The sequence below is a fragment of the Ischnura elegans genome, chromosome 11 (assembly GCF_921293095.1).
Source record: "Ischnura elegans chromosome 11, ioIscEleg1.1, whole genome shotgun sequence".
NCBI lineage: Eukaryota > Metazoa > Arthropoda > Insecta > Odonata > Coenagrionidae > Ischnura > Ischnura elegans.
The window spans coordinates 10383406-10404514 of NC_060256.1; the positions used below are offsets into that span (position 1 = coordinate 10383406).

The window sequence follows — 21109 nt, forward strand, 5'->3', positions numbered from 1 at the left end:
AATTCAACAGAAAACTGAATGCACCCCTCCCTCAGGACAAACTTGGTTGGAATGCAAGCACCTCCTATTAAGAACTCCCTTCCATCGCCACGGAGGAGAGCACCAACTGCGCTGCACTCTATATGATTCCATGACATTTCCCTGTTTTTTTTTCCATCTCCAATTCCGTCGCATTTCAATTCCCTGCCTTTTCCAGTTTGCACTGGGATTCAAAAGTCTAGGAGTAAAATCAGAAAAATGTAACACTGATGGAATTTCTTAACAAAACAACAACAATAAACAAGTGTTTTCTGAATACAGTGGAACTTGGTTAGTACGTTCCTCCTTAGTACGTTTTCCTCCTTAGTACGGCGATTTCCCTCGGTCCCGGTACCATCCGAACAAAATACAGGTAAAAGAATTTGGTTAGTACGTTTGAAAAAATTGCGCTTTCCTGGTTAGTACGCTCAATCGCTTGCCGTTACGCAACCCGCAATTCGTTCTCTAGTGTCTTCTTAAGGGTCGCAAACGTCTGAATTCATGATTTAATTTATTATTATTAGCCATTAACATTCTTCCATTCATTCCACATCTCTTTCTTCTACCGTAATTTATCCAAATGCATTTCTGAATTCTTGTGACGTGATGAAAAGTAAAATGCGGCCGTTTTTCAGGAATGTCTGACTATGAAAAACTACAGCCAATAAGAAGCCCCAATTTTCCCCACCCCGAGCTCCTCACCTTCTGTTGCCTTTGGAGCGCTTGGGAGTGCCCACTGCTGCGCACAAAGTTCGTGAGTGGGCAATTGTTGCTATTGCACGAGTTATAATGATGAAGAAATGAGTCTTAACGGTATTAGACAATTCCCACATTATCTAAAGCAGTGCTGCTCCATAAACTCGACGTCGTGCGTATTTACTTGACTAATGTTGCGGGAGCAGACGATCCTCTGGATCTCCACGCGAAGCTTAGCTTAAAAATACTTGATCTCGGAACGAAAGCAGACGACATTAGACAAATTTTGAAAGTAAATTTTAACTGTTTAATATAAAATTTTCTTGTAATTACGTCGTAATCTAATAATCTTGCGTGTCATCAGTCGATATATCGATCGATTTTACAATCGAAATGGTATCATTCCAGAAGCGAATGTCTTTTTGCTGACGAATGTTTTTTTCGAATGGCTGTTGCCGTAATTTGAAAGTCAATATAATTTTGCCCAATTTTTATGATGTTTAAAAAACCAGTTGACTTACTCCGGGTTGTTGTTATATTCTCCGAGTACGCTGTGAGAAAGAAAAATGACTTGTCTTCGCTTGTCTGAGCTTCACTCGTCCTCGTTCTGTAAATATATATAGGATAAATCACGGGAGATAGACGCCGTAATCATGAAATCGTCTCCGGGATGTCCATGAAAAATTGCGATTTTTATTCACATCGTATTGTTTTTCATGGTAGCGCTCATTTTCTTGATTTTAAAGGTGAAAAGAGTTCAGGAAGGCGATCCTATGAGAACTACCGATAGTAATTGTAATTATGACGACTTTTTCACTGATTGCAATAACCCCGACTGCTATTATTTACTTTCCTCGTTAGTACGTTTTCCTGGTTAGTACGTTCATTTTTCGTGGTCCCTTCAGAAACGTACTAACCAAGTTCCACTGTAATTTGAACCCACAAGATCCAAATTTTCTTGTCTCCAAGCAGAATTTTGGGTCCAAAGGACCAAAAACAAGATGGCTACCAAGATGGCAACGATTTTTATCACCTTATCTGGATTTTACACTCCATTCAGAAACTAAGATTCATATGGGTATTTTCTTTAATACAATTTATTTAATAATGCACCACCCTCTCTCAGCATGAACCCATTCAACCACTTCAAAAGCCCCAAAAGGGGCCAAATTAAAAATGGAGGCAATTTTGAACAAAATGTTAGCTAAGTGTTACATACATAGGTGGGTAGCATATTGAACTATGGGTTAATGGGGTCGACTTAATAGATAAAGGCGAAATAAAGGTAGAATCCAGAGAGGGTGATGAAGACTGTCACCATCTTGGCCCTTGTTTTCGGCCTTGAGACCTAAAATTCAGATTGGCAACCATTGGATACAAATTTCAGGGTAAAAACTCAGGGGTTTGAATAGTCTAAAAATACTTGTAATGGGAAACTTGTCTCCAGAAATGCCGTAAGACTCAAAAAATTTCTTTAAACATGAAAAAAAAAGTTTTTTTTTTCCAATTTTGCACCTAGACTACCATAATTAATGGAATATAAACCACATGCTACAATTAATAAAGTTGAAACATGCAAAGGACAGTTGAGAAGAAAGTATGCAATCACAAATTGTTTATTTTTCCCTGGTGCTTTCAAACTGATAATAAACACAGAATCAAGTGAAAGCTAACAAAACGTTTCATTATCACAAAGTAAATGAATTCGGAACCGTAATCTACTCACATCATTCTTCTTCTTCTGCACTTCCAACGCTTCAGACAGCCTTGGGATTTCAGTCTTATAATACGACAATTCTTCACTCAACTGCTGAATGAAAGCCTCCTTCTCCTGAAGCCTGAAAATTAAATCAGAAAGCTCTCAATATGCAAGCCTCCAAATGAATACACAGATGGAAACGATTAACGAGTAGATACATGCAAACAGTGGGGTTATTTTACAGCAAAAAGTGGCACTAATCATGCACGAAAATTGGTGTCATTTACACAAAAAAGTACCGTATATGTCAGAATATAGTCCCCCTTTTTTTACAAAAACGCCTGTGGTAAAAGTAAAGGAGGGGACTATATTCAAACGCATTTTTTTTTTACCTTTCCCGAAACTGAAGCCTCAAAATTAGGGGGGGGGGGAATATATTTGGAGAAATACAGTATTAGATATAAATTAAGAGCCATACTTATAGTAGGCCTACCTGTTAGCAACGATTCTTGGACACCATTAACTAGAGCAAATTTCAGCACATGAATTCAGCATTGACTGAATGCACATTTTAAATTTTACGAGAAAACAAACATGACAACAGAATAAGCCACCACTCCCTTCGTTAAATTGTGAATAAAAAAAGAAAAGAGTACTGAATCCTACTGCCTAAAACAAGAGATAAAAGCATATTATATGCAAAAATATTGCTTTGTACAAGGGATGATCAGATTGGATACCTGAGATCCAAATATCCATGGATAATGCCCATCACAGGATACTACGCTACAGAAATCCAATCTGGATCTAAAATTTTAAATTCAGAGAAAGCAGCATCCCACAAGCGGGAGTGGAATGAGTTACAATCCTCCCTTCCCATGCGCTGTTGCATTGTGATGATTTTCCTATTCATGAATCATTTTGTTTGAAAGTTCTCATAGAGAGGAGACAGAATTTCAGCTGGAAAATTTTAACCTGTGGTGGCATTAATTCATACACCACTTTAGACAAATTGCAGTGACAGACCACAGGGAGACATCACAGTGATTACCGAAAAATAGTGGAAGCTTGATTTAGTGAGTACGGTGTATGGCGAGAATCGTGTTATAACAAGTAATTGGCTGTGTACCCCCATAAGGCCTATGGTTAACATGAAAAACAAATGGATATAGTGAGGCAAAGAAGTTTCAGCTGACTTCTTTGGGAAGAGCACAATGAATAAATGAAGTTTTTTCTTGCACCCTTTAGCAACTTAAAATTATATTATTCAATTCACAGAAAGCTGTTTCAATCATTACAGACTGTAAAACCTCAAAAAAACGGAAGCTCCTCATTTAGTGTTTTCCCATATTTATTGCTAAAAAGTTTGTATCCATGAAAAACCTTAAGTGAGGTTTCTCCTGCGTTTGCTTACAGTCTTTGTTGACTCTGGAGTTCAGCCTCGGCTTTTCCCCCGGCCGCATTATTGCCCGCCTCCGCCAGCACCAACGCCTCCTCCGCCCTCCTCGCCCTCTCCTCCGATTCCGCAAGCGAAGACTGGAACCTACCCTTCTCTGCTTCTGCCTCCGATATCACACGACTCAGTTGTGACTCGAGTTCCGTCTCCCTCATTTTTAGGGAAGATGTCACCGCTTTGAGCTCAGCCAATTGTTGCTCTAGCTCAATACAGGACTTTTGTGCATCCTGGAGGGGAAAAAACGAAAAGTTCTCAGCTTCATTCACGTACGTTTTAAATTAAATCTGGAATAGTTAGATATGAAACAAAGACAAATCCAAACAGATGGTAAGTCGCAGAGAGGAAACATATTAATTTCAGTTTGACATGGAGACGACAAATGAAGAGGATGGGTACGAAGATAAGTAAGTACAAACAAGCACTAAATAGCAGCAAGTAGTACATCAAACACAAGCTAGAAGCAGATAAAAACTGTGACTGTAGTATTGGATCTCAGCTAACACAACTGCACCTTCCAACACCTATCAACCAGGTATAAGTGCTCATACCTATCCTCCACATTGATGCAAACCTTAGATGAATAACATGGCAGCAAAGGATATCTTTCCTCTCTGAAACTAAGAAGCAATCTACAGTGCAACCTCGATAAAACGACACCCCACGGTGCACCAATAAACACTCGTTATAGCGAATTGTCGCTTTACTGGAGGTGGAGCAAATAATAGCCAATATGTATACCTGTTGTGAACAGTTATACAGGAACAGAGTGGTGCGGTGACAGATAAATTTCTATCTGATAAACGTAAGCATAAATCCAGACAAAAGGTGATGTTTATTTGCATCAGTATATTTCCTTACTCAAACAACGACTAATTTTTTGGTGTTTTCTTGGCCATGGTGTCTGCCATCAAATGCTTTCTATTCATGCAACTCATGGACGTGCGGGTATGCTGACGACTGCTTTCTGCCGCCCGAGGAACAAAAGAAGATCAAGCATTCGTGAATGCTAATACCACAATATTTTCACCAAAATTAGCTACTTATTTATCAAACGACAGTTTACCACATAAAATTAAAACTGAACACTCCATTAACTTAATTTCTAACAGATCGCTAGCAATTACAGAGATTAAGTAGTATTGATGTAAGTTTTTCCGGCGATGAAACCCTCGCTAAGGCGAGAGCCAACACCAAAAGGGCCTCGTAAAAACGAATTTTTTAACACGCTTATCATAGGGTCAATTGACGGTGCATCGGCTATATCTCGTAATAGCGGGGGTCTCGCTATAGCCCGTACTCGCTTTAACGAGGTTCCACTGTATATAAAGATTCAATCATTAAAAACTTAGCAGGCCACCAATAAATCTATGAGATCTTGGGCCTTTAAGAACACTGTAGCACCAGCAAATCCGGCAAAATTTATCTTTGTGACTGAGCGGATGTGGCTGATGCAAGTGGGGGTGAATGGAGAGAAAATTTCTCAGCGAGTGACTTTCCCTTTGCCAATCAGAAGACGGCAGGCATGGTCTAGCACTTGGGAAATAAACTTCCTCTCAGACATCCATTTTGTTAACGTTGTGAATGTGCTGACACTGTTATCAAATCTGGTAGCTGAAAATTCTCAGACCTACTGCTAAGGGTGAGTGGCTATATTGTCTAAGCGCTGGGCCCTAGATAACTGTGGCCAACCACGTCTCACACATTTTCTTTGACAAACAAGGATGCCTTTGGTGCAACATTAACTTTGCTTCGTCTGTCTCGGCACTCCCACTCCCCACCAGTGACGCCCACCAACAGTGCCCAGGCTCACAAGAAAGGCGCCAACCCCCATCTCCTTTAGCCAGTCCTGCTCGTGCACAAAGATACAGTGAGCCAGGTATATATTCTTAGCAGATGAGATACTTACCATACATCTTTGAAATAGTGCCCCCCACTTTCATCAGACACTTCATTTTAAGCAGAAAAATGGACAAATTTAGAAAAGTGCGAAGTAAGCCTTGAGGCTTCACTCATAATAAGATTTTCAAGTTGCCAACTCACAGATAAATTTATTCCCAGATTTAAGACTACACCACCAAAAGTGCAAAATATGTACAGTATACTCTCATTATTACGAAGTTCACCAGACTGAAAAAAACGGAGGTTCGTAATAACAAAGTTCGTAGGAACGCTTCTTTTAGGAATCGTCGAGAAAAAACAGTATATTATAAACGCAATTAAATTACGTGGAAAATATATAAACAGGAAAATTCGTTTCAGTTTTTCAACAGAAGAATGCGGCATGACAGAATCGAGGGTTGATATCTTCCCGAATACATTAAGTCCGATATACGAAATAGATGCATTCCAAGACCTTGTTCCTAGGTTGATAAACTTACAGTCCGTCGCCGCCGAGAGTTGTCCAATGACAGACAAAATGGTCTAGGTCTGGGTAGGGGGCAAGGCTGCCAAGTAAGAAAGGGAAACGCTTACAAAGGGTTCCGTGAAGAAAAGAACCGGAAGGGACGACGAGCGTGAAGGACCTAGAGGAACAATCACTTGTTTTGGTTATTCGAAGAAAGGGCTTGTTTTGGTGGATCAGGCTTATTTCGGTGCTCCTTTATGAATTTGACAACGTTGTATGAGTAGGCAAGGAGGTGCATTTGGGGGCAGCGATTGGCTTAAATTGTGCTGGCGCAGGGTTATCCGCCCCTCCAATTGTGCCGTAATCGGACAACTCTCGCCAGCTGGAGTGTATGCAAGTAATCGAAGTGTACGGTTATCCTGCAGAGCGCAACATGCATTACACGTATGCGCTAACTCACGATTGTAACGAACTGATCAAGCGGGGCGTGCGATGCATCCGGAGCCGAAAAAATAGCTCCCCGCGGCGACAAAGAACGGGCAAAACGCTGAACCGTTCCTAAATTCACACCGGATTCAATGATACCTTGTTCAGATTGTGATCACAGTGAGAGTTTCCCAGCGCCTCATCGCATAGTTTTGGCCAAATCGAAAGGCGCCAAATTCGAAAATTGAAAATTTTGAATGCTCGTATCACTGAAAATTTATAAATCGAATGTGCATAGCAAGAGGACTGACTGGACATCAAATTTACAAGCTGTAATGAATCTGTCACCTTGATTCCCCAGGAATGAAGCTTATTATATGATGTTGCGTGTGTGGTGGAGAAAGAACCATCATTGACGCTCTTAGGCACAGTACACGAGAAGAACTTAAACGTGGCGCGATTATTAAAACTTAAGTGTAGTGAATATCCACCTAAATGCCGTGACTTACGCGTGGAACTTCGTAATGAAGTTCATTTTGTAACCGCCCGGACCGGGACTGAGGTTCGTAATTTCGTAAAAACGAAAATTTCGTAATAACGTTTCTTTTACTATAGCTTGGTTAGGCCTTTTCATCGGGACCACGATTTGCTTCGTAATAACGAGAACTTCGTAATAACGTTGTTCGTATTAACGAGATTCTACTGTATATCCACTATTTCTAAATTTTAGCTAGCACTCGCCATGTATTATGAATAATCTTAGTCCTTTTCAAAATGAATGACATTGTAGCAACAGCAGAAAGTGTACCAGCACTCCAAGCAAACACTGGATTGACATTCTTAAATAACTGAAATTCTAATTACAATTTTATTTCTAACGGTATCATTTCAAAGTGAGAATAGAAAAGCACTTGCTGGTCGACACTCCTTGCGATCTCTATTAGCAGCTAAGATCAAAATGAATACATACTTCATCCTTTGGTGTATTTAACTTTGCACCCGTGCGCGTGACTGCGTACAAAGTCACTTATTCCTTCAGTGCTTTGAAAAACATAGCAATAATGACATAATTTTGCAGAATCAAGTTTTTTCAAATAAGTTCCAAGGGTTTAATTGACTTTTGACTGAAGATGAATTTTTAAGTAAAGGTGTAGATTCTTCCTAACAAAATGCACTTAAGTATTGTATTTCTCCAAACATAGGTACCCACAATTTTCAGGGATTCATTTTAGAATAAACTAAGTCACCTGTGATAATAAATAGTCCCCAAAATGAATTCATTCCAGAGATTTTGGGTTGATTTAAAACAGTGGTGAAATAATTTCATAGGAATAGAGTATGTATCTTTAAGAGAGAGGAGGCTCCATTGTGACTAACAAATGCAGACATTTCTAGACCTCAGCAATTGGAATTACAACAGGAAAGGTCATAAATGATGCTCTAAGTATATATAATACATATAATCTATAAAGGTCTTAACTCACTTCTTTAATTCTGTGTGCCATTTCTCTGGCAGAATTTGCATCTCCAACTGCAATTTTAGCGGCAGCCTCAGCATTGCTGGCCACTTCTCTCAGCCTCTTGCACTCTTCTTCGGACCCAGAACACGACGCCTGAAGAGCAGACAACTGCTCTTGCGCCTGCCGCAGCTCCGTTGTGAGCATTACTCTCGACTCTTCCCGACTTTTTACTTCTTCTTGGAGCCTAGCAATGTCTGCCAAAATCTTTTCTTTTTCCTGAAATGAAAGAATGATAGAATATTTAACAAAAAGAAGTCTGGACACTAGATTATAAGACCTTCAAATGTGATTAACACAAAAATTGATCGTTACTACAGAACATTTGGACACTTATAGAGATTAAAAAATTCACAAAAAGTTTTTAAAAATAATTGTAGAATCAAATGGTTACTCTCTGAAAAGCATTGAGCATAAAGAAAAACTAACAAACTGTCACGTTAGATGATCAAATGTCAAAAAAAAAATTACGAGTATTATCCAAGTGTAGAAAGTGCTTTCAGGCTCAATCTATTGAAAATAGCATAATAATAATAAATTACAGATGATTTTCCACAAATATTTTAATCCCACGATTGGTATCAATACATTTTGTATCACCTTTCCCAGAAGAAAATACAAAATTCTATAAAATTGGAGACAAAGGTTGAAGAAGCCCATGATCTCTTGTTTTGCCATCTACAACGACCTAACACCCAGCCCCATGAACCTTGGCAAACTGCTTTGGGAACCAAAAAGCCTAAACAGTGCAGCATCCCAGAGAGCCATTTAACCATTCGATTTGATTCCTGTTCCAGGGAATTCTTTGACATGGTATTTTATATGAATTTCACCTCAGTTTAAGAGGCAGGCCTGAAGTATTGCACATGACTCTTGTACACCAAGCTTAAGCACAAGTCTGAGGCTCTCAAACCACTGTGGATTCATGAGAGTCCTTTCTCCCTCACATTGCCATCCTTGATCAACTGTAACAGCAAGTACAATGAGCCTCGATACAATTGTCAAGGGAAATAAGAAACCTGGAGAGCACAGTGGTCTGGAATGCCAAAGGTCCTTGGTTCGATTCCCAGTCAAGGATACTTTTTTCCCCTAGGTATTTAATTTGAATATCATTGTTTCTTTTTTTCAGAAGAGTTAATATGCATGCCTTGGCTAAGTCGGAGATGAAACCTTAAGATGTAAATTACTTACAGCTTGGTGCTGCTCACGAAGATGAGCCATGTGGGCATCGAGTTGGGAATGCTGCCCGTGCAGCTCCTGTCTTAAGGTAGCCACGGTCTGCTTCTCCTGCTCTTGGAACTTGAGGTGCTGCACACGCTCTTCGGACAGCTTATTCTGAAGCTGGATACGAAAGTGAGAACGTCAGCATCAAACACCATACCTTATTTCTATTTACATACCAATACGCCACTCAAACCTTACATTTGGACAGTTATCTTTCAATTCTCATGCGATTAAAGAAACAAAATAACGTAATGTGACTAAGTTAATTCTCTTAATCTGGGCTAATGCAATGCTTAGGCATGGACAAATCATATGAGACATATTCAACTACAACTAAGAAATAATAATATTTAAATGTTACTACATTTTCAAACATATATTTTAAATTGTATTAAAACCCAGGTCATTAATCATTAATTGTCCAGCACAACCTCAAATTATGATAGTATAAAAGCCTTTACCACAAATATTATTGCATGATGAAACAACGATAAAAATGTTAGTTTTAAAATTCACAATTTTTAGCAATCCGTTAGTTGTTGACATTCTCTTGAAGACATTTCATCACCTCTTGAACTTGAGCCACCAAAACTCGCTTCTCCTCAGTGTGTGAATCGGTCGCATTCTGTATTTTGGCGTTGAGTCTCTCCAAATCGGCTTCCAACTTCCTGACGGCAGAGCCATGGCGAGTGCGCTCTCCGTTCAGCTCCGATCGCAGCTCCCTCACTTTCACCTGCCACTGCTGGGCGGCCTCCTGCTCCTCCGCCAGCGACTTCTCCCTCTCGGCCAACTGCTTCTTCAACTTCACCACTGGATCCTGGCGACCCTGCAAGAGAACATCACCACACAACAATTAAGTCACCGTACAGTGATTCTACATATTGTAACAATTAATTTCGAGTTTTATTTGAGTTGAGTCGGAGAATGTTGATGTGACAATTGGTGGGAGAGGAACAATGAGGCAAGTGATGGTGGACGGGGATTGTTGTGAACGGCAAAGAGGGGGAGTGGGATTGTAATCGTCACGGCGTGCGGATGTGTTTTTGCTCCCGAGTTTTAAATTATAAAACTTGTTTATAAAGTGTAATAAAATTATTTGTTAAGTTAGAAGAGGAATAATAATAAAACGTTACAATATTTTGGACTGACATTTGGGGAAAAAACATCTGTCTCCAAAGTTTCACTGCATCTTAATGGAAAACATGTGCCATAATTGGGCACGTTCTAAATCCCTCCGGGTCTTAATCTCTCCGAGACTTAATCCCTCCGAGACTTAATCCCTCCGAGACTTCATCACGAGGAGACGATTCGCGAGCACATGAGTACCAATCTCACGAAGTGCTCGAGAACGTTGCGCCAACTTGATTCTCGCGCGCTGCTGATTCTCGCATCTAGTGAAGTCCTCCGCAATTTATAGTGAATTTATCAACAGTGTCGGCCTCTTTATGCCATGTGTGAACTTCTATTACTCTCCGCCACCACCTCTCCAATTGTAAGGTGAAACCTGTTTCCCCTCTTCTGCCTTCACCTCCCCTCTCACGCCTGCCTCGAGCGCGGCGGCTCTGCTGTAAGCCGGCTGGCTCGGTCTCTCTGCTCCAGACCTCGAACAAGGAAGGAACTCCTGGTGCCCGGCATTTTCCCAACTTAAAGACTACAATTAACCTCAGGCAACTTAGTATTATATGTATTGTGTATCTATAGCTTACTTTGCATATTAAATGTATTTTTACTGTTGGAAATCGACCCTATTGTTTTGTTATTTTTCACTCCTAACCGCCTATTTCTCGTCAATTCATTTCTCGCGACGTGTGTGCATTGCAAACACAATCACCTAAAACAAGACAGTAAGCAACCAGAAAAAGAATATTCAAGCAAATATCTAAATTATGATGTTAGAGAAATTATGGTTATTATCAGAGGGAATTCAATTAACAGACAGAGGACATTATAGACTACTAAAAACGCAAGTCAGAGCACGCCGGCAGTGAATTTGGCCCATGATATTGAGGTTTTTTTTCCAGTTAAAAATAATCATTGAACACGCAACAGGTAAAGAACGCAAATGAATTCTATTTTGCCAAGAGGAAATCAAAACCTGCAAATCCAAAAACATCACTTACATAGTCTGAGGGTTATAACAATAGGAGATTCAATAAGCCATTTGCTCATATGAAATTCACAAGCAAAAATGTCATTGTATCAGCATGACTCCATTACTAAAACACTAGGCTACCAAAGAAGAAGGGAAAATACCTTCTCATCAAAAACGACTGACGCATAATTAAGACTTACACACAAGTCTGAATACACACTGCACGGTTTGTTTACATTGTATACAAATAGTCAGTATAAGCTCACCTCTGTAGATAATTTTAGGTGAATATACTCTAGTAAGAGAGAAACTGAGCACAAGACAAGAAAAATGACAAAGAAAAAAACAAAGGAGTTTCAGAAGTGGTCCACCAAATATAATTACGAACAAGTGTAATCTTTAAGTCAATAACAAAGTATACTCGTCAGTTTAGGCAACTATGAATTTAACTCAATAAGGTTTACACAAATTAGATGTACTGAAATGAAATATGTACATTAAAAAAGTGGTGACTAACTTACCTCTGTCCACTCAGAATCTTCAGTCGTAGATTCCTGCTGCTTGTTCAATAGTAGATCAATCAAATTCTGGACTTCTGAACGTGACAAGTCAGCCTTGCGAATGAGTGGCTCCAGCAGGCTTATATTCACTCCTCCTGATCCAGCTAGAAATATAAAAACCACTTTGAAATGAAGCAATAGAGCTGAAGTTTTCAAAATGCTTTGAGGCATTTACTAAGATACATATAAGAATTTACAATAATTATGAAAATGACTATACTTAAACTGTAATTTTCAAACTAAGAAGGCCAATTGAAGTCAGGGAATAACATAAACAGATGAGGAAAGAAGCACTGCATTTAGTAAAATGATACACAGCCTATTTTGATGTACCTATTTAGAAACACAATGAGGTGCAAAGTTCACAATAGATCAGAAAGAATACAAAAGCAAAATCAGTCCAAAGATAACAGTAATGGAACAAAACGTACAGAGAAAAAGTGATGATTAGGCATGAAAGATAGCTCATAAATACTGCCTCCTCCAAATGGTACTTACACTCCAGAACACATCAACAGGCGAGTCTGTAGGTATGGTCGACAATTTCAACCTTTGGCAGGGTAAATAACAATTACTGTTATTAATTAGCTACCAAGTACACTGAGCCCCTGGCCAACAAGGGAGGGAGGGTTCAACATGTTTGTGTGCTCAGGATATTTTTGGGAGTATGATGAGCCTCAACAGTAAGCCCACACCTTCCAAAAAACCCTCAACAACCAAAATTACTCATGCTTTTTAGGTTGTAGACAAACAATTTTTAAGCTACAGAAACTTTGACCAAAGCGAGTTTACACCGTTGCTGCATATCTTGGATACATCGCATTCTCCGGAGGGGAAAAGCATGTGAAGTCCTGAGTTGTCCAGAGCAACCGGTCACAGGGCAAACCCACGCCCAATCGGAGCAATAAGGTGGATTCTTATTATTTTTTTATTGCCTAAACCGAAAGATTATTATTCCTGGAATACACATTTCACGCTCTTAGATTTTTAAATGACGATATCTATTTTTTGCGATTAAATGAAAAGTGAAAGTTTTCAAGTGTGCGAAAATGCGACAGCTGAGTATGAATGCAGGGAAAAGCCCATGTGACGTATTTCTGGTTCCTGCTGCCACCATGTGAGGTGACCTTGGCGCGAGGCTTTGAGTGCCGCTACGATGCTGGCTGCTAGTAGGTAGCAAAGTACCCAGCTATCAGGTAGTGTTTGGCTAAAATAAGGATTATTACTACCCTATCAGATTAAGGAAACTTTCTGACCATAGGCAATTTTAATAGGTGATTATTAAGATATGCTTCCCACAGCTCATGCCTCATGCAAGCATTAGTAATCTCAGACGATATAAAACTCCTATAGATGAAATCTAAAACTAAATTTCTAAAATAAAATAATTTGTATATTATGAATACACTAATGGTGGGTAACTATTCACAATCAATGCCCTTCATTTTCTTTGATAAACTACCTTATTGGCTCAAAGTTTCAGTACTTTAAAAATGGTACATTTACGACCTAAAAATCATTCATAATTTTGGTTCCTACTGGCATCAGTTATCCAGTGTTGAAATTTCGCGACACAATTTTCCTGTATAAGAAGGACACGGGGAAGACGGTCATCAGGAAATACCTAGAGCAAGAGAAAAATGGAGGGCTGGAGTACACTAATCCAAGGATCCAAGCACTACGAATGAAACCTACCAGGGTTCCCACGCAAACTAAATTATAAAATTCACAGTTTTTTCCAAATGGTTTTCACGGTCTACATGTCGTCCAATTCACGGTTTGTTGAGAAGCCATTTTTGGCATAAATATTGAACATGTAAGAATCACCGGTCGCACATTGACTTAAAATTTTACAAACGCAACAGAAGCTGTGAATGCAAATGCAGCAATGAAAGTGCTGCCTGTCACATATCGTTTGCATAATTCAGCTCCGGCTAAAGGTTGTGAGTGGAAAAATGGAGGGACCAGGGTGCCAGGGAAGTTGAGAAGTGTCTGAATTTTCACCAGGGTTAATGAACACTTTGGTTACCAGTCTTCCGGCTTTGGTACAGGCTTAAGGTCAATGTGTCGTCATGGCAAACGGATCAAAATTTCGTTTTCAAAATTGGTGTGCAGATAAATGAGAGGACAGTGTCTGCGCTTGACTCACCTTGAAATGTGATCGACACATCGATTTTTCTTTTGGCTTGTCAATTGTAATTCTAAAATCAAGTTTAAGAGATTTTTAAGGTTTTATGACGAATTTCACGGCTTTTTCCAGGTTTTTTCATGGTAGGCGAAATTCACGGCTTTAAGGTTATCACGGTTGAGTGGGAGGCCTGCCTACGTTACCGAGACTACACATCAATCTCCCAGTGAGGGGGTTTTAGCATCCATTTTTTCATATAAATTCGTTATCATCAAGATGTTGTATTTCTGACAGAGCTCTACAGAATTTCTCCACTCTCAAGGCAACTTTTCTAGTTCTATGCAATAGGTTTACTGGATATTTTACTGTAAACTCTTATTATTATGCTGGTGCAGATAGCAGATAGTAGCACTTCAATTAGGGAAGTTCAGTAATTAATGAATTAATGCCAGCAGACAAATCAGTCCCTTACCTAATTTTTCTCGAGCAGGCAAAAAGTTTAAGACACATAAGAATGTACATTTTTGTGCCTTGTTTAAAGGCCTGGTTACACAGTAAATCAAGCCGCATGAATTTATGTTCAATGCATGAACACGGAAGCACACCATGTAGCCGCCCAACAAGTGCCAATGCATGAACATAAAATAGAACCTGTTCTAATTTGGTTCATAGATTAGTACATTTTATGATTTGGTCCACCATAATTGTTTAAGCATTTTGACATTAGCTCGCACCGGTTAACATACTGTTTAACCAGACCCTTGAACCACTAATTTAATCTGCAGTATGATTCCTTGTCCCTTTCACTCATCGTTTTTTTTCATTTGTGGAGGTGTTAACAGACAAGATATCACCAATGATACTTGGAAAATCGAAAAATGGTTTCCATGTGAATATTTTATTGTCACCCAATAATTCTAAAAATATTAGCATTTTACAACCATTGTATAAGGCGAACAAGTTTTTTTGGTAAGGTAAAAATAATAAATTCAATTTGGTGCAATGCGGTAAAAAATTTCCGAAAGAGAAAACTGTTCATAAGAAAGGAAATGTAGTGTAGTGTATAGTTAAATTTTAATCTTCATGGCGAAACAAAACCCAGTACTATTCCACAAACTTTTTATTATTAGCTGTCACCTAGTTTTGACGTTTCCACCGTCATTATCAAGACTAACAGCTAATTCTAATCATCTTAATACCTAGGTTTCCATTGGTAGCCGCAATAACGATTAATTTATGCTTAATAATTTCTAGACGCCGATTGATACACTTCAAGATATGAATATGGGAGAGCGCCCTCAGTCGAAAAAGGCAAAAAATGCGCGGTAGAGCTGGGATCTGGTTGCACAAATTCACGCACGGAGGATTTAGTGGGACGAGAGGTAACCGAGTATTCCTCGAACCGGATTGCGAAGGAAACGTACACCGTGAAGGAGAGTATCTTTATCCGACTGAGACTCCCAGAGTGGGAAGAAAAAACAAAAGAGTCATCTGTCTCGTCCTGGATTTAACGCATTCCGCCCACCCCTCGCGAAGGCTCTAGAGATCGGCGACCACGTGGCGAGGGTGAGGACAAATGACAGTCACGCCGCGTCGACTCGCAGGCGGCGCCCCCCGACGGGGAACGCAGCAAATTCACACGCCCGGACCCACATCGCGCTTTTTTTTCGCGAGAACTAGGAGACGCGACCCCGGGCATTTCGGTGCGTAATTCTCGACCACATCTGCTCTACGATGCGGAGGCAATTTATCTCGGTCGCTTGGACCACGAGATGATGATGATGATGATAATAATAATAATAAAATGTCTTTATTCGGGCGAGGTTGAGACTAAAAAGTCCCCTCTTCCATGGCTCAATCCCCTCTCGATAGCGTCAATGCAAACATATTAAAAAAATAATAGACAAACGTTTACAATAAAAAGGGATACACAATATTTGTGAAATGTCAAAAATATGAACTGTATGTGAAAATTTTGTGGAAAAAAGATTTCTGTTTGTGGGAAAAAACATGAGGATAAGGGTGTAGTATCCTTCAGCGAAAAAACCCACTGCAGGAAAACGCCCACACAAGAAGGGGGGGCGAGAAAAACCTGCGAAAACCTACTGAGTGAAAGCAAAAGTCGTGTTATTTGTAAAATACAACATAGCCAATGAGGTACAAAGTATACACAAATATTACACATGCAATTAAGATACAAAATATAACATATATATGCAAGCATTCAGTGATACTTAGTCGTAGGCGCTGCTCAGTGTCATGTATATTTACCAGCTAGTTGTGAAGTGAAAAGTGCTTTGTGTAGCCTCCTCTTAAAAGATGCCAATGATGAGTTCCTAGTTGTAAGGTTAAGATTATTCCATTCCCTACATACAGTAACGGTAAATGATTTGTTGTAAAAGACAATTCGGTGATGAGGTATGACAAGATTGTGATTCCCTCTAGTGTTCGTCACATGGACAGTGTCAAGACTCCTGAATTCGCATGATAGGTAAGGGGGTGTTTTTGTGTTTAGAATTTGATATAGGAGAGAGAGAGAGAGTATGCAGCCGACGTCGAGAGTCGAGTTTCAGCCATGACAGTTCATTAATATAATCGGTTATATGGTCCGATAATTGTAAGTTAAATATGAATCTATTGCATCTGTTCGTGGAACGTTGAAGCTTAAGACTAAGTTCTTGAGAAAGGCCCTGGTAGGCAATGACAGAATAGTCAAATAAAGGTAATATTAAAGTAGATACTAATTGCGCTTTAAGATATGTAGGGAAGACATATTTAAATTTTAATAGGGGATAGTGATTGATTGACATATTTAGTGATTTTATTTACATGTGATGCCCGAGAGAGATTTTGGCCAATAATTAATCCTAAGTTTCTGACTCCATCGCAAAAAGAAATTGGGGAATCGGGGATATGTAAATTTGGCAGTTCAAAAAGGAGAAGAGGGCAAGGAAATGGATTTAGGCCGGATTATAAAGAAATTAGCAATAATTTAACCTTAGGGATCACTTGGGTTGAGATTACATAGGACATTCCCAAACAAAACCCGCAAGGTGGTCAAAGGAAAAGAACTGTACCCCTTAACCTTAATGTGCAGAGGGAGTTGTAGCCACTCCTGTCCAAAACAACCATTGGGTTTCAAAAAAGTCCGCGGCGCGGTGATGAGTGCAATGAGATCCGCTTATTTCCAATAATTTGCATAATATCGTTTATAATTGCGAGGAATAGCATTGAAAAGTTATGAATTTGACAGATTGCATCATCATGTATATAAATTTCGGTTAGCAGGCCCCAATTACACCTAATCTTCCCGTGAAACTCGGATCAATTTGTCCATCAGCGACGCGAGTGGCGGTTTTTGTAAACCCCACTGCATTGCGCGGTAGGTTACAACACATTCAGAGGCCGACTTGAGGTTCCTGGATACCACTGGGTAGGCTGCTGCTGATTTGAAATCTGGAGCGATGCAGACTGGTGGCGCGAGACATTTTCTCTCTCACAGAGGCGACGAGGCATCGATGGAAACGGATATCGCAAGAGAGAGAGAGAGCATGTCCGGGAACGTCATACACTCCGCGCGGGGCGGATGAAGAGGGGAGGGGAGTGGGAGGATGGGTGCAAGTAGGGAGGGAGGCAGGGAGGCCTAAAGCACAATGAGAGAGGAGGGCGGCGCGCAAACAAACACCTCAACGCCCGCTGCACATTCGAAACGGTCGCAGACACACGAGCAGACGGCCGCGATGCTTGGCTGGTTATTTGGGGGCAAGCGAGGTCATTCGACGGCGACAGTCATTCTTTACCAGAAGGTGGGGCACAGTGGCACTTACTTGTCAGTCGCCAGAAAATGGTCCAAGTCTCGGAGGCCAACTTAGAAACGTGGCCAAAGGGGGGTGGGGGGCATGGGGGAGGTTCAGCCATCACCGAAATTTTTTCTCACGCGGCATTTAACCTAAGTACAGTGTGTCCTCGTTTAACGTCGTCCCGTTTAACGTTGTTTCACGATAACGTTGTCCAAAAATTGAAACCCTTTATCATTTAACGTCGTTATTGCTTCGCGATAACGTTGTTCAAATTATGCGCGGCGAAAAAAAATGAATGGCGAATAGAACGCAAGCGCATCTGATGTATAGTAATATTACTATATTAATGCGATTGGTAATTTTCGTTCGACAGAAAAGGTTGGCGTGGGTAGCGTATGTTAAATATGCATCTGAGCGAATAATTATCGCCTCATTTACCCATTATCCGTATATTTTTGTGATGCCAACAGAAAAAAATGTCCACGAAGAAGAGTGGCTATCCTGGTGGTTCTTCAGACGTGAAGAAAAAACGGCGATATTAGAACAAAAACTTGGTATTATTAAAAGAATTGATGAAGGTGCAACTGCTGGAGAGATCGGTCGAGTTTTAGGTTTGCAGGTCGAGTTTTTACAATTAAAATTTCTTCTGTTACTGAAAATATCGATGTTTCGCCATTAAAATACTTTCTTTTTAGTTTTTATATTTCATTTAATAATGCCTTCTTCCCAACCTTTTCGTTATGAAAATTCGTTTCGTTTCGAATGAATCGTTATCATGCTGAAGTGAATAATCGGTGATGAATGTTTCACGCGATTTCCGCCGGGTTAAAGAATTCATATCATCACGAAAATTGACTCGCCCTTCATCCTCGTGCTTCCGAGTGTCAGATTCAGATTTTTTCATTTTGGCCTGATTCATGTGTCTCCCGATTGGTCACGAAGTCTGCTTAAAGTTACGGCTCTGGTAATTGGCCTCCTTGGATTCTCGCCCTGGAAATTCTGGATTCTTCACGAAGAAATGGATTGTTAGGATCATGGCTAGGAACCTATTTAAATTTTTTACATTGTTTCTTATGGGAAACACTGCATCGTTTAACGTTGTTTCGCTTAACGTCGACTTTTTCAGGAACGAATCAACAACGTTAAACGAGGACTCACTGTATATATGATGTGGAGACGAGAGGCAAAGCTAAGAATTAAGGCTGGGGGGGGGGGGTTTCGGCGCAACTAATACTTAGGGTTAGGAGTTGCGGGGCCCTCCTCCAGAATTTTTTTAAGAATAATCGTTCAAAATGGCGAGTTTTACGGCTTTCTGAGGGATATTTGATTAACCCTAACACTACGCTATAATTAAAACTGATCGAATTAAGTAAAATGGATTAAACTTTAATATTTCTCTGAGATCTGAGGGGGGGTTTATCCCCCAAACCCCCCCCCCCCTCGCTGCGCCACTGGTGGAGACCACTTGCCATCGGCCAACTAACACGACGACAATTTCCCCAACCCTGTAGAGCATTTAATTCGGCCCTCCAGGTGAAATAATAATTGATTGAAGAGGAGAAGAACCCTTCTTTTGACGACAATATTTTTTTATTAAGAAAATCTGCAATGGAATGGTTGACCATTTTTTCAATAGTGTCGATTGCGTTAGTGTTTGAAAGATGGAGAGACCCCAGTTTTTTTCGTCTTTCCATTCGTCGTCTACTTCTCGAGATATTAGCGGTAAGATATACGATATTACCCCTTTCGCTGAAAAGTTCATGACGTCACTGACTCTTGCCGAGCGAATCACCGTTTCTCTGTGTACTTCTCGGCCTCAAGCAGCCGTCTCGCTCGCTTCGTTGTCATTAACAACACTAATGAGCGTTTCTTTCTGCCAAAGATTGGGTCTCTCTCTGAACGACTTAATGAACCAGAAATTTAATGAATCACGAACTCACGAAAAGTGCGCCGAAACTTCTGCATTTTCAAAGTTATGAGAAATGGCTGATTAATGAGGAATACTTTTTTTCGTTATAAATTATCTTCCCCATCCATCTACGTAATTGTCTAAATGTATCACGATTTTGGGTCGGAGTGAACGAGCCGTTAATGGTGACATCTTTCGACATCATTAAAGACAAATTCGATAAAGCTCTTCCCATATGAGGGAAGAATCGTAGCTGCGGCCCAAAATTGCAATCAGTCCCCTAGAAATTATTATTGCCTTTAAGAATCATCCGTCAGGGCAATAAGAAGGAAACATTGTTGAAGAAATCTGTGAAGGCACAGAAAAACCTCTCAGACAATAGAGAATTGAAATTCTAGTACGAGTATCACAGAGCATTATATTATACCATCATAAAACCTAAACATAAAAGAGAATTTCTAGCGAATTTAAGATAGACCGTGATGGGGTCCGGTTACAAACCCAATACGAGAGTACGTATGATATTTCGCGCAGTATTTCAAGAATGGCTTTCCGACTCCGCTGAAACAGAAATTTCATTCATCAACGTCGTTTGGCCCCCAGGAAATCTCCATTTATGTAACTTAGATTGCGTTCCCACGCCGCCGGATTCATAAACGAGTATTTTGTGCTTTTATGCTATATAAGGTACAATATATTCATTCCTTTTAGATCATACGAAAAAACCAACGTCAAAGGCCAAAACAATGAAAATGACAAAAAACAAAGACTCGGAGCGAAAAGAAAGCAGGCGTTTCCAATTGAAGATTATCATAAAATCACAATTCCACAGTGCAGTGAATCTCAACGTGAGATCATAATAACTTTTTGAGGAAAATGCGGAGTTTTTCCCTTTCATCATGACAGAATATCATTGATATATATGCCATAAATAGTTAGTTATTTATAAATTCGGGAATAAGCGCGGGTAAAGCTTAGATGTATTTTGCTCGGCTAAAATAATTTGGTCTCTTAAATCACAATCGAAAAATAAGATGATTGATGATGCTTGAAATGAGTAAAATATGATATTGTTACAATCCCACAACTCTCTAGCGAAATGATTCGTTCCACAACTTCGGTGCCATTAAAAATATGGTAGGTAGTTACGAAACCCGATAGCTACAAACTGCAATTTGCCGTTAATTTTATATTCCACGCTCATACAATTGAATTCTTTAAGATAGAATGAAAGGGAGTG

At 39.9% G+C, this 21109-nt stretch overlaps 1 protein-coding gene across 7 annotated transcripts in view; it reads right to left on the reverse strand.

Annotated features, from left to right (window-relative positions):
- The window catches only part of LOC124168345 (ribosome-binding protein 1), a 76829-nt gene that overhangs the window by 33655 nt on the left and 22065 nt on the right, over window positions 1-21109 (reverse strand). For all 7 annotated transcript variants that reach the window (XM_046546533.1, XM_046546535.1, XM_046546536.1 and 4 more), the window contains exons 5-10: window positions 11994-12136; window positions 9949-10206; window positions 9348-9497; window positions 8124-8375; window positions 3828-4096; window positions 2441-2552 (exon numbers count right to left, since the gene is read on the reverse strand). In XM_046546533.1, coding sequence (XP_046402489.1) covers window positions 2441-2552; window positions 3828-4096; window positions 8124-8375; window positions 9348-9497; window positions 9949-10206; window positions 11994-12136 — 1184 coding nt within the window. The remainder of the gene's footprint in view (window positions 1-2440; window positions 2553-3827; window positions 4097-8123; window positions 8376-9347; window positions 9498-9948; window positions 10207-11993; window positions 12137-21109) is intronic.